The sequence below is a fragment of the Paroedura picta genome, chromosome 7, assembly GCF_049243985.1.
Source record: "Paroedura picta isolate Pp20150507F chromosome 7, Ppicta_v3.0, whole genome shotgun sequence".
Classification (NCBI taxonomy): domain Eukaryota; kingdom Metazoa; phylum Chordata; class Lepidosauria; order Squamata; family Gekkonidae; genus Paroedura; species Paroedura picta.
Genome location: NC_135375.1, coordinates 69428152 through 69441352, shown reverse-complemented (window position 1 = coordinate 69441352; position 13201 = coordinate 69428152). Strand labels below are relative to the sequence as shown.

Here is a 13201-nt window from a genome sequence, read left to right as displayed (position 1 = left end):
AAGGATAGCTTTTACAGGGGATGTTTCTTTTGGAGGAGAAAAGAAGTTAATCCTGTGAGATGTTTGTAATAAAATATTTATTTTTAAACACATTGGTTGATCAGGCATTATAGGGATCCAGAAACAGTTGATTTTTTTTTTTTGCTTAGGGTCTTCTTTTGTCACCTCCTCTTGTCTTCCAAGATAGCAGACAGAAGAAATAAAATACAGTAAAAATAGACCCCTAATTTTATTTATTTATTTATGTAGATGTTTATACCGCCATTCCAATAATTATTAAATTAAAATCATAAAAAGAGCAATTAACCACAGGGGTAAGAGAAACTATCCACCATCATTTCATCAGAAGCCGTTGCTTTATCATATGACTAACAGAAATGTCACTTGACTAACACTTTTCCTTCTACTGTTACTGAAGGCACAGTAGCCTGTACTGAAGTCAGCAAAACAAGCATAGATATATTAATACTAAAGATAAACCTGACAGTAGAAACGATAACAGCAGACCTGTCTGAAATCTAAATCTGTTCAGTCATAAAGATGTGGTAGTGGGAGGTTAAATTTCAATAGAATATAAGTCACATGATTTCAGGTCACTGAACTGCCCCCTCCCATCTTCCAACATAACAAAGCTGCCTAGTTACTTGCCAACCACCTTTGTTCTGTTCCCCAAGAGACTTTGTGCTCTGTTTGAATTTTTGGGTAATGTGGTCAGTACATTTGTTTGATAACTTGTTTTTAAATTCTATTACATCAATACAATAACGACATATTATTTTTTTGCCATTTATAGCCATCATTATTACAAAGCTGAAGAAATTTCACAATGAAACTAAACATTACCTGGGAGTCTAGTCTTTGTTTTGATGATATTAAAGACTGAAGACTAGGACTACTCTTCATGGCAAGAACACAGGAATTCTTCTGTTAACTGTAAGATTTACTGAGTCATACTTCCCACCTTCCAGCTGATATGAGATGTGAGACTAGCTAGCAAACAAATGCCTGCAGGGAAGTAAACCATTCAAGAGAGGAAAGCACCTCTGGCTATGAATCCTTCTAGCTATGAGCCCCCTTCCCCTGTTTTGCAGGAAGCCTCCACTTAGGGAAATGGATCTGCCACTATCACACTTCTTTTAAGAACAAGTTACTTATATCTGGAAAAGGGTTTGGTGAGATCACATTAATATATATTTCAATAAAGAACATTACCTTCCTAATTTGTGCCCTGTGATGGTGAAAAAACCGGAAAATTCGGTTCCTAATCAAAAGCTAGTATCATGCAACAAATAGTGACCACAACATGGAAGCATATCCATTGGTTGTACTTGGTGAAGTAACCAAGATATTGCTCCTGAGAGTAATGGTGGGAAAGCCCCTGAAACAAAAAAAACCCTTGATTAAAAGTACTTGACTTGCAGGAGGGCATTTTTGGCCGCCCAGCACTCATGTACATGCCACCTCATGGAGAGGCCACGAACCCCAGTGAACCCGATCACCCAACAGACTCTCTGCCAACAGGCTCCATCCCATGCAAATCTGCAGCTGTGACAAATTATTAACCATGAAACATCCACCTCATACACTGAACAAGATTGTTTTCACAAACACAGGGTGGGTAGGAGGGAAGTTGCATTCCGTGGCATCCTGGGCAAAGAGGTCTGGGACCTGCACATGTGGTACCTATAGGTGACATAGGCCCCGCCTTGTCCCGACGCCATGCGTGCGCACGAATGCAGTACACGTAGTACACTACTAGACTGTATAAGATGACAGACTCAGCATGGAGTTGAAAGATTATTGAATTCCTAAACAATGTCATAGCTCCAAGTCCCAGCAATAGGAAAATGCAGCTGAGACTTACCTTGGCCACTTGTTGATGCCCACGGTGGGCGACTACGTGGATAATATTATTTGACAGGAAACAGGCCTATTCCTGTGTGTTCTTCACTTATCTCACAAAGCACTTGAAACAATCATCAGAGTGTGCTTTGTGAGATAAGTGAAGAACACACAGGAATAGGCCTGTTTCCTGTCAAATAATATTATCCATATTCTTCTTGTCATTCAGTTAAACCCTCCTAGGATATCATACCTAGCAGTATGCATATTTTATACAAATATTATAAGACCAATAAGTTCCTCAGGAAACTAAGCTAATTCATGTTTCTGTCCAGCTCCAGTTCCACTATTCCAGTGTTCAAATCATGAAGCTAAAATGGAAGAGAACAAAACAATGTTTTGAGTTCCCATTGGTGAGGTATAAATTTTGTCTTACAGTAGAGTGGCCATAAGAGCCTCTTGTGGTGCAGAGTGGTAAGGCAGCCGTCTGAAAGCTTTGCCCATGAGGCTGGGAGTTGGATCCCAGCAGCCGGCTCAAGGTTGACTCAGCCTTCCATCCTTCCGAGGTCGGTAAAATGAATACCCAGCTTGCTGGGGCGTAAATGGTAATGACTGGGGAAGGCACTGACAAACCACCCCATATTGAGTCTGCCATGAAAACACTAGAGGGCGTCACCCCAAGGGTCAGACATGACCCGGTGCTTGCACAGGGGATACCTTTACCTTTACCTTTTTAGAGTGGCCATGTTCCTGAGAAAAAGAGTTTATATCCTTGTAAAAGTCTAGATACAGGCCGACTTCACAACAACAGCTCTTCCCATTATACCATTGCACTGGGAAAATGGCCTTACTAAATACTGCCCTCCCTCTCTGTAGGTACATGTCCTGTGCAAGGACTTAGGAACATGACAGGTAAGGCAGATTGTTGTCAACTGTGGGTTGGGAAATTCCTGGGAATCTTGGTGCTAGAGTTTGGGGGAGGTGGGGTTTGGGAAGGAAAGCGACCTCAGCAGGGTTTAGTGCCTTCCAAAGCATCCATTTTCTCTAAGGGTTTATGTAGTATGTAGATCATTTCTAAGAAATGTCCAGGTCCTGCCTGGAAGGTGGCAACCCTATGGGTAAAACATACTTCAGGGTGGATTCCTGAATGAGGGAAGCACAGTAGTGGAAAGACAATAAGTCAGAAATAATTGCACTGCAGTTCAAAGGCAGTTACAGGTTTACTTCTGTGGTTGAGAACAAAGTTTGAGTCCAGTGGCACTTTTATGACCAACAAAGTTTTATTCTTGGTATAAGTTTTTAGGTGCAAGAACATTTCTTCAGATGGTCTTAAAGATGCCACCAGACTCACTTTGTTCTACTGCCTCAGAGAAACACTATTAACCATCTAAACCTATCCTGTTTGAATCAGTCTACAGACACAAACATTGCTGTCAAAGGTCTGTATAAATAAAAGTTATGATAGAGTGAGAATCCATCTGTCTATTTCATTTTCATCCATCTATTCCTCTAAGGCAGTCTTTCTTAAACTTTTTACCATTGAGAAACCCCTGAAACATTCTTCAAGCTTCTAGAAACTCCAGAAGTGGCACAATCATGCAGAATATGGCTGGGGAGCATAGCTGTGTACATGCCCACCCAGGACCCCTCCCACCACCTCTAGGCCCATCATTGATCATTTTGAGAGGAGGGAGGATCGGGCCCCGGGGGGGCCGTATTAGACCGGCCTGGTTCCCCAGATTGTTCCACCCTGTGCCCAATTATCCATCTGCTCCCTTCTGCCCATCTAGTGGGCCTGTGTGGGAATAGTTTTATTCAATCGCTATTGTTGTGACATCTTTGTGGGAATTTTATGGAGAATTTTAATGGTTTTAATGTATTGATTTGTATTGAAATATTGTGAACCGCTGCAAGCTGGTTTCCGAGAGCGGCGGTCATACAAATCGAATTAATAATAATAATAATAATAATAATAATAATAATAATAATAATAATAATAATAATAAATACTAACATGATCATATATGGTCATATCATCTGATAATTTTAAATATATATATATATATATATATATATTTAAAAATATATTAAATTAATTAACCCACCCAATTTAAGAAACCCTTCCAGGGCCATCAAGAAACTTCTAGGATTTCACGAAACCCTGGTTGAGAAAGCCTGCTCCAAGGAGCTCTGAACAGCATAAATGATTGTGAGTTCCTCATTTAACCTTACAACACCTCTGCAAGGTCAGTAAAAATTGTAAAATCTTGTAAAAAATCAGTAAAATCTTGTGAACGTTTCATGTCTGAGGATGGAAGCTAGCAAACTTTTGTGGTGGGTCATGAACCATTTTGGATTGATATTGTGAACCTGAGCAAACAAGATCTCCATTCTTCTTCATCTTGAAAGTACAAGCTGTGAGAGAAGGCAAGAAAAAATCAAATAACTCCTTCTGGGAGAACACCAAGTCAGTTGCCATTCATTTCTATTGGCAGATAAATTTCCAAAATATAAATATAACTGTTAGCTCAGGTTCACCTAATCCCAGAGACTTTAAGTCCCTAAATAAATGTGTTTTTAAAAAATTCACTGAGGCCAGTAACTAAGGACATACCTTTTACAACACATGTTTTTATTTATTTACATCCTTTTCATGTAGATGTTTTTTCTTTACTTTGTCTATAGCAGTAACTGAGATATTTGGGCATGTATGTTTGACCATAAAGACAATTATGGAATGTGGAATGGAATTATGGAATGTTCAGATGTTCATGAAAAGACAGATCTTGCCTGCCTGTAAATTCATTTCATCACAATCGCGTATTATATTCCAAAGGTTCATGATTGCTATCCTTAACAGATTCACTTCCTCCTCCTGCTGCTGCTATTGCTTCCATTTCAGCTTCAAAATGTGGACTGAAACTTCCAGGTGTATAGTTGTTACTTTTCAAATCTACAGGAAAAACAAGGAAAATGCAGACAGCAAGTGCTTATCAAATGCAAAGGGCCAGATAGTGGCAGTAAAAAGGCATGTTACATCAAACTACTATACAATAGAGAAGAATATAATATTTTTGAAATTGTTTCCCCTATTCCAAACACCAAAGGAAGAGGGACACCATAATAGACACCTTTTTTGCATTTTAAACCTTTTAACTGTTGTATCATTGGGCTCAGATTGGGTATGTCAAGAATTAACCTGTGCACTTCACATAAGGAACGAAGAAAGCCACCAAGAAAGCCCAGCATTGCTACACAGAAGCAGGCAATAAATGTCTGTTGCCTTGAAAACCCAATGGGGACACCATAAGTTGACTTTGACTAGATGGCATTTTCCACCATCAAAGTCAGAAATCACAGCTATACCAACACCCCCCTCCCCTTGAACAATCTGTTTTCTGACTGATTATTACACCTCCACACCACCCTGATTCACAGTCTAGCATTTCAGGGTACTAATATTTTTGACTCGATTTTGCATGTTCAAGATGGCTTTTGAAACCTGCTTGGTGGTGGAATTTTCACATTAGCAGACTTGGGGAGGATCAGGTAGGATGCTTAAATGAGAGGTGTGGCTGCTGCAATGTGCATGGTCAATGAGTAAAACTAAGAAATGTGGTTTTGCTAGAAGAAATCAGGTGGTGCTGGGCTGATACTATGTTCTCCACAGGACCTAGTGAGAACTGTGGGCGACAATTCCTCTACTGAGTTGGATAATGCACCGTCTATCAACTACCTGATCCAGGAAAATGGAAGGAGGTACTCTTTACCAGCAGAGAACTGACCCAGGTCTCAGATGAAAACCTCAGTGAGAAAGTTCTTTTAGCTCACAGCTCTGTCTGAAAATGATAGGGAAGAAATCCCACAACCTCAGCCTATAAAGCCACTTAAATTCACAAAGTATAGCTATTTAACAACTCTGCATGCAATCCCTTTCTGGACAGGATTTCAGGTGGAAAATATGTGGACAACCCATTTCTCAGCTTTGCTGTGTTTTAATACCAAACCGGTTACGTTTCACCAGGGGTTCTGGCAAAATTGTAAGGCAACAGTACTCAGCCATAATGATGTATTGCAATATAACTTACTTCTTTAAAAAAATCTATCACTTCTGGTGAAAGAAGAGCAGTTAAATGCAAAAAAATGATGGGATGAGACAGAAAATCAAATTATGCTGAGATTAATGATCTGGTAATGTTAATGTGGCTCTCCAGGTCCTTAACTCAACACTAGAAATTATTGGTCACTCCCCTTGAAACTTATCTAACATTCTGGGTGAGAAATAGAAATAAATATGTGATAATTGAGATATATTTTAAAGAATTAACAGTCCAAGGGAGAGCATTCTGTACTTTTTAAAATGCACATGTGAATCTTCCTGTAATTTATTGTTGCTAGGAGATCTTTATCTGTTATCCGAAAGCTTGAAAGCTAGGAAGAAATTAGACGATGAGCAAGACTGTGTGTCAGATTCACTAGCTAGTTTAGATCTGGAAATAAACTGACCTTAGGACTGGTTTGTTCAAAAATATGCAAAGATTGTTTTGTGCATACCTGGAAGTCTGAGTTTTCTGCAACAGGAGTTGCAGTGGTGTTTTGATATGAAATTTTTTATTGCTTCCTCCCCAAGATTTGCTGGTCCAAATGCGACCCCTTTAGCACTGAAAGAAATGACAAAGAACTTATAAACCTGCAAGCCTGTGTTTTGAGTCATTGCTTTTTAAAATGCGCAAGCATGGTACTTAGTTGATATGTCTGCATCTGTTGATCACCTTCTCCCCTGAGAAAGATCTTATGACAAGTGTTTTAGCAGCTTAAGCAGCATGGCATTCCTATGATGGTGTGGGGGAGACTATCATCTTTAGGAGAGTAAGATGTAGATTATGTGCATTACATGAAAATACAATGCCAACTTTAACTTTGGTCCTCTTTCATATTTCTAGCTGTTGAGCAAGTTGCTCATTCTGATTACAGCCACCAAACTTAATCCTGTGGAATTCCATTAAAATTATACAACTGGGGTTCAACTGACCAGGATGACACTCTGCCCTCTGCCTATATTCTTCTCTCCAAGAAAACACTATATTTAAACAAATTCTTGTAGAACAAAGAAATTCCCATATGTTTGTATTAGATATAATACAAACATATGGGGCAACAAAACATTTCATAGAACACACAGAACACAAAAATAGCATTGTAATATATTGTATTGTAATATATATATTTTAAATTTCAACATAAGTACAATTTGCCAGGTACCTCCAGATGTCCCTCCAAAAATGGGACAATCTGGTCACCTTAAATTAACATAGAATCTCTGGCCTTTAACTCCCCAAAGAATCAAATCAGTACACAAGAAAAAGCCTGTGGAATGAGCGTCCATGCACTTCATACATCCAAGTCTATTCACCCTTTACTGAAGGTTCAGGCCAGTGTTCCCTCTAAGCTGTGTGTGTGAGTAGCCACTTATTAACACAGGAAATCCCACTAAGCAGCAATCTGGAGTTGTGCAGAGTCTTGCTTTGCCTAAGACTACAGAAGTTATATTCTGCCCAGAATGTGAACTGCTCTACTCTGTAAGGCAAGAATTAGAGGCTACATTGGTTCAGACAATGATGATGATGTCATCCGTTCAGTTGTGTCCAACAGTAGGTGATGTGAAAGAACTTTGCCTGATACCCTGGAGAGCCACTTCCAACCTGAATTGACAGTTCTGATTATGATGAACCAATGGTGCGATTCAGTATAAAGCCACTTCATGTGCATTCATGTGAAAAATATATGCATATCAGGTGGCACTATTCAGTGGTGTACCTTATTATAGTAAATTAGTTATTTCATAGCCAACCTGAAGCAAAATTGTTATGTTTGTGTGACCTCTGGGGCTCTGTGTGATTTCTGATTATTTTGCCAGCAACAATCATGGTAATCTTAAATGTACTTACTTGAAAAAGAGACATGTGCAAGCAACACTTAATCAGAAGTAGTTATAGCTTCAGTCTTTATTGCATTCCTTGCTTTTCTTCAATCAACAGAATTTTGGGATCCATTTGAAGATGTAATCAAATTCATGAGCCAGGGTATTGGTCATTAATTTCAAAAATTGAGGATACTCCAGGTTCACAGGGTAATCCATGTTCACCCTTCCCCAGAGACACAGTTTTACTTTGGGTATAATATCTATTAAATTTATGATCTTGAGTTGTTTCTAAAATCAGACCAGTTATAACTATTTAGCAAATAAAAAAATTCTCCTTACTCGTAGCTGACATTTGAATTCAGCAACATTATGAAGTTTCTTATTGACCTTTAAGCCTAGCTACAAGAAGTCTGCATTATGGTATTCTAATCAGTCAATTAAAGATATACAAATAGGTCACTGTACTGCTAACAAAAAACACAAAGAGTGTTACTGTCATCAGCGTGTAAAAATATGCATATATGCATCACAGCTAATATTGTACATTAATTGGATCACTTTAAACATATCACATTCTGTATGACAAAGTAACATTAGATACTCACTGTTTGTCTTCAGGTTTAATAACAGATGGATCAGTAAGGTTCTCTCCAACACCTGCAGCAGTCAAATTTATAAAGGGTGTTAGCAGGTAACTGCATTTTTAAAAAACATACTTATGAAATACAAACCAATGCAATTTATTGATATGGTTATCTAATCCTTAATACTAGGTCACAAGATGAGGAAACAAGCCTCACTGGGAAAGACAGTAATGCTAGGAAAAGTTGAAAGCAGAAGGAAAAGAGGAAGATCCAACATAGGAGGATCGACTCAGTCAAGGAAGGCTAAGCTCTCAGTTTGTTAGATCTGAGCAAAGCTGTTAACAACGGGACATTTTTGAGGTCACTAATTTTATAAGGTCAGCATAAGTCAGAAATGACTTTACAACACTTCACACACACACAAACACACACACTAATATACACATTTACTTCCTTGTTAGAAACCATTGTCCTACTTTCCAGTCCTGCAACCACCAATCTGGAAACAACAGTTTAAAGAAAAAAGGCTACCCAGTTCCTCCACATGGCTACTGCTGCAGTCTTCCATAGCTTTTCCCAAGGCTATTCTCCCAGCTGACACTCAGTGGACAAAGGCCCTTTCTCTATAGCATTATTATGTCTATCACAATAAAGCATGAATTATTTACTGTAGTGTTAGCAACCTGGCATATGGATTGCACAATGGAGAGAAAATAGGCATACAGTAATAATCTCAGTGTACCCTCAAAATACCATGATTCAGATCCCAAGCTGTTTTTGAAACTGAACCAAACATTTTAGAGATTTTCATTTATTTTCATATATTTCTTTCACCTTCTCTCAACTCTTTCAGGCTCTGTGCAAAGACCTTTCACATCTATTTAAGTTTTCAAAATATGCTAGCTACCCACACAGCAATTGCAGATCTTTGTCTAAACAAACACTGCGGCATTCTGTGATGAATACATGCTTTTTAAGTTTTGAATGTGAAGATAACAGTAAATGAGGTTAAGGGACTGGAAGGTTTATTTCACTTGACAAATGGATCTCAGTGTAATTCACGCTCTTTGAATTCTGTAAATAAATTAAGCCTCTATCTTACAATACACATTTTCCTTGAAACAAATAGAAAGCAATTATATTTTGTTTACATTATGGCTGGTTGTTCATCTATCTTTCTAATACTGCCTTAAAGTATGTTGGCTCCAGTCCAGCCGCTGAATGAGTGTATGCTCTATTGAACTTTCTTATGGGCAAGGAATTCCCCATTCACTTCTATATCTGGATCCTGCAGCAAGTGTGTGGCTTCATCTTCCATACTGGGAAGGCATCTAGCCATGTTCTGTAATTAGGGTTTTTGCCCCTTTCCTCCACTGAGTTGTTTTAACTCAAGTTTACTATGGCAGAAGAAGACAACAGCCATAGTTGAAGACAGCAGAACAATGGAAACAGACAAGGAAGTTAGGGCTGTCATTACAAGGTGGTGTATCTAAGAAAGTGGGAGATGATACAGACATTGTGCTTCCCATCCTGCTGCTCTGCTTCACCAATCCCTTTTGCCCATTTTTTCTCCTATTTACTATTGCTTTGTCCTGCTACAGGCAAATGAGGATGGGTAAAGAAAGAGAAGGCTGAGAGATGTAATTCCTGACCAGATGGGTCTGGGTGTCAACTTTACAGAAGAGAATGGAGGTATGGAAGATGCATTGACTTAGCTCTGCCATTATATACCCAAGCTTCTAATTAAGGTATGGTGACCAGATTTTAACATTGGTAAAGCGGAAAACCATTGACCAGGCGGGTTCTTGATTAAAAATTTGGTCTATATGGAGCAACAAAAAGTTTCATAGAATGCAAAAATAGTATTGTCCCTCCAAAAGTAGGTCAATCTGGTCACCTTAAATTAAGGGGTTGTTCTTTTAACACCATTATTATAGAGTGGTCTTAACTTGAAAAATGTTACATTCCTTTTAAACTGCTCAATGTTGCACTCTGGTGAGGCCTTTAACACTGGGTTTTAATTAACAACATTAAGTGTTTTATATGTTTAATTTTGTAACCTGCCTCATGCAGATTCAGTGGAGAGATGGAATAAGAAATTTCTAAATAAATACCATTCTAAATGCTGGTTTCACTGAAGCAAGAGCTGACTATGTATACTAGCACACTGGTATACTTCAGTAATATTCCAGGATTTCATAATACAATATTATAAGTGACCATTTACCTTGCAAATCCAGTACAAGGAGTTCTCCTCGGGTGTATTCATAGGTCCAATGAGAAAAAGCCAGCATGATTTCTTCCAGAAAATTTGTAGGTGTGATTTCATCTCCATTGTTGTTGTTATATTTGCGGAACTCTCCTGTCATAAACTTTTCTATTGTTAGCCACTGATTTGCTGAATGACAGTATATTAAAAGGACATCCAGAAACCTGCCAAAAATAATTATTTAAGTGTTATCAGGACACTGAAGGTCTTCTGATAATTTACAACAGTATAGTGAAATACTTATCCCATGTAAAATTTGAATTCAGCTCAGATTTTTTTAAAAGATGGCCAGTCATATATTTTCAACCTAATCTACCTCACAGTATTGTTGTGCATATAAAAAGGAGAAGAGAATAATGCAAGCTGGTTTAGTCATCACTGTGGAGAAAGGTGGGGTAAAAATGAGCTAAATATATAAGAATGAGAGTATATATAATGTTATCTAAGGATCCAGCACGGCATTGCCTTATTAATAGCCTTATTGCACGCTCCATCCCCGATGACCTCCTAAATCCTTCAGCTAATAACTCTCACCTTAGAGACTGGATCTTCAAAAGTGATGCCCAGTTAGACAGAATGCAAATTTTGGAAATTAAGACAGCAACATGGTTTAAGCGGTTTAAATATGACCATCATAGATCCTCTTATCTAATGAAGATCACTAACCACAATCTCAGAGTAGCTTTTACATCACTTCGATTCGAAACGATGCCTACAGAGGTACTGGCGGGTCGATTTAGCTGTACGCCAAAAAACCAGCGTTTCTGTATATGTGGTGCACAAGCTCTAGAGGATTTACCCCACTACATCTTTGACTGCTTACTTTATGTTCAACCCAGAGCCAAATTCCTCAATGAGACCTTACGGGGTTCTAACCTTCACTCCGTTGCTGAAAAGATAATCTATCTTTTATCTGACCAGGTTGATGATGTAACATATAAAACCGCCCTATTTGCCTTGGCTGCAAGGAAAATAAGGGCCAATGTTACAACCACTAAGGCAGCCTCTTAACACTCTTGCACTTTGTATGCTGTTTCAGTTTTTTGGTCTTAAATTTTATATTTTTATACAGTTCCTTTTATTCTATTTTACTTTTTGTAAATTTGTATTTTATATTTTGTAAAGGCCTATGGCTATATACAAATAAATGTATCTTATCTTATCTTATAAGAATGAGAGAAATCAATGGTGACTGAAACTGTTAATGGACAAGACAGATATTTCTACAAACCTGAAAAGGGCCCCAGGTTTGCAGAAAAATGTGACATCTAAATAAATAAATAAATGCATACATTGGGGTGTTTTAAAAAATCTGAAAATGATAAAAAGAGCATCTGTAGCTTTAAGCGATAGATTCCTGTTGTAGCTGTTGCTTGGCAACCTCAGTGTTTCAAGGTGTGGGTGCAGGAAGAGGTGGGGCAACCTGCCACAACTAAAACTCCAACCTGCAGCCCGGCATGAAATCTCCAGTGCATAAACGGTCTTACTCACAAAACCAGCTTTAAGTATTTGGTTAACTTGGCTATTCAAATATAAAATATGTTCAACTGCTGAACAGGTTGCTGCAAAATCTGCAACAGCAGAATTACAACAGGTTGGTACAAAACCCAATGAAAAGTGTGTGTATATATTATACTGCATATGTATGTAAACTGACCATGAAATGGAATAATATTTATTTGAGCCATTTAATATAAAATAATATTTTATTTTGTGGTAGAAGGGTCATTTTTGGTGACAGAGGGATTTGCATATATTTAAACTATGATTTCGGCCATTTCCTAAAATTAATAGTCACTCTAAATGTGTTGAAATGTTCTTTCTGTCAAGCTCTGAGCCATTACTTTAAAATTTTTATTGTATCAGAAAAGCTATTTTTCAAAGATAGTATATTCAGAATAAGTCATTGGAGGACATGATTAATAAATGTAAGACCACCAAATAAGTTGGGACAAACTATTTCAAAATCATATAAGAATGCCCCTTTTTGATAAAGATGAGGTGAAAATGCTTTTGAAATGGAAGGCTGATTTCCTCATTGATAAAGCATTTTAGATCTTTTTATGAGAGAAAGGCTAATGTTACTGATCTTCATACTCTATAAAACTGCTTGTAAAACAAATCGTAAAAGGTTATGTTAAGTACTCTGTGCCAAGCTATGATCTCTCTTGTCAAATAAATACGGATCAATGTGGAAATTTCAAATAAAGTCACATAGGAAGCACTTTAACTATACATTCTCTACATGGCACAGGTAATTAATTCATAAACCCACCGGATTTTGTCTTGCTGATTCAATAAGCCTTAGCTTTGAACTGAACTGAGAACTCCACAAGCCTTCCCTTAGCCTGAATGTAGAGATGGTGGCAGACGCCACCTGCAATAGCCCATACAAAAATGGGGTTGGATCTCCCACCTGCAATAGCCCACAGGGGGTTGGATCCAATATTCCATTAGTGGAAAGCACTCACAGTTGCAGATCTTCCTGGATCTTCCTTCCTGCCCTCAGCAGCCATTTCAGTCTCCAGGAAAGTCTCCCTCCCAGGGGTTATAGGACCTGCATATATGGGTCAAGAGGCTGTA

At 38.2% G+C, this 13201-nt stretch overlaps 1 protein-coding gene across 3 annotated transcripts in view; it reads right to left on the bottom strand.

The window, feature by feature from the left end:
- Positions 1-4457: 4457 nt before the first annotated feature.
- The window catches only part of TRPM6 (transient receptor potential cation channel subfamily M member 6), a 94176-nt gene continuing 85432 nt past the window's right edge, over positions 4458-13201 (bottom strand). For 2 of the 3 annotated variants that reach the window (XM_077344764.1, XM_077344765.1), the window contains exons 36-39: positions 10577-10782; positions 8371-8422; positions 6397-6503; positions 4458-4795 (exon numbers count right to left, since the gene is read on the bottom strand). In XM_077344764.1, the coding sequence (XP_077200879.1) occupies positions 4653-4795; positions 6397-6503; positions 8371-8422; positions 10577-10782 (508 nt within the window). In that variant the 3' untranslated portion in view covers positions 4458-4652. The other variant, XM_077344767.1, reaches the window with a different exon arrangement.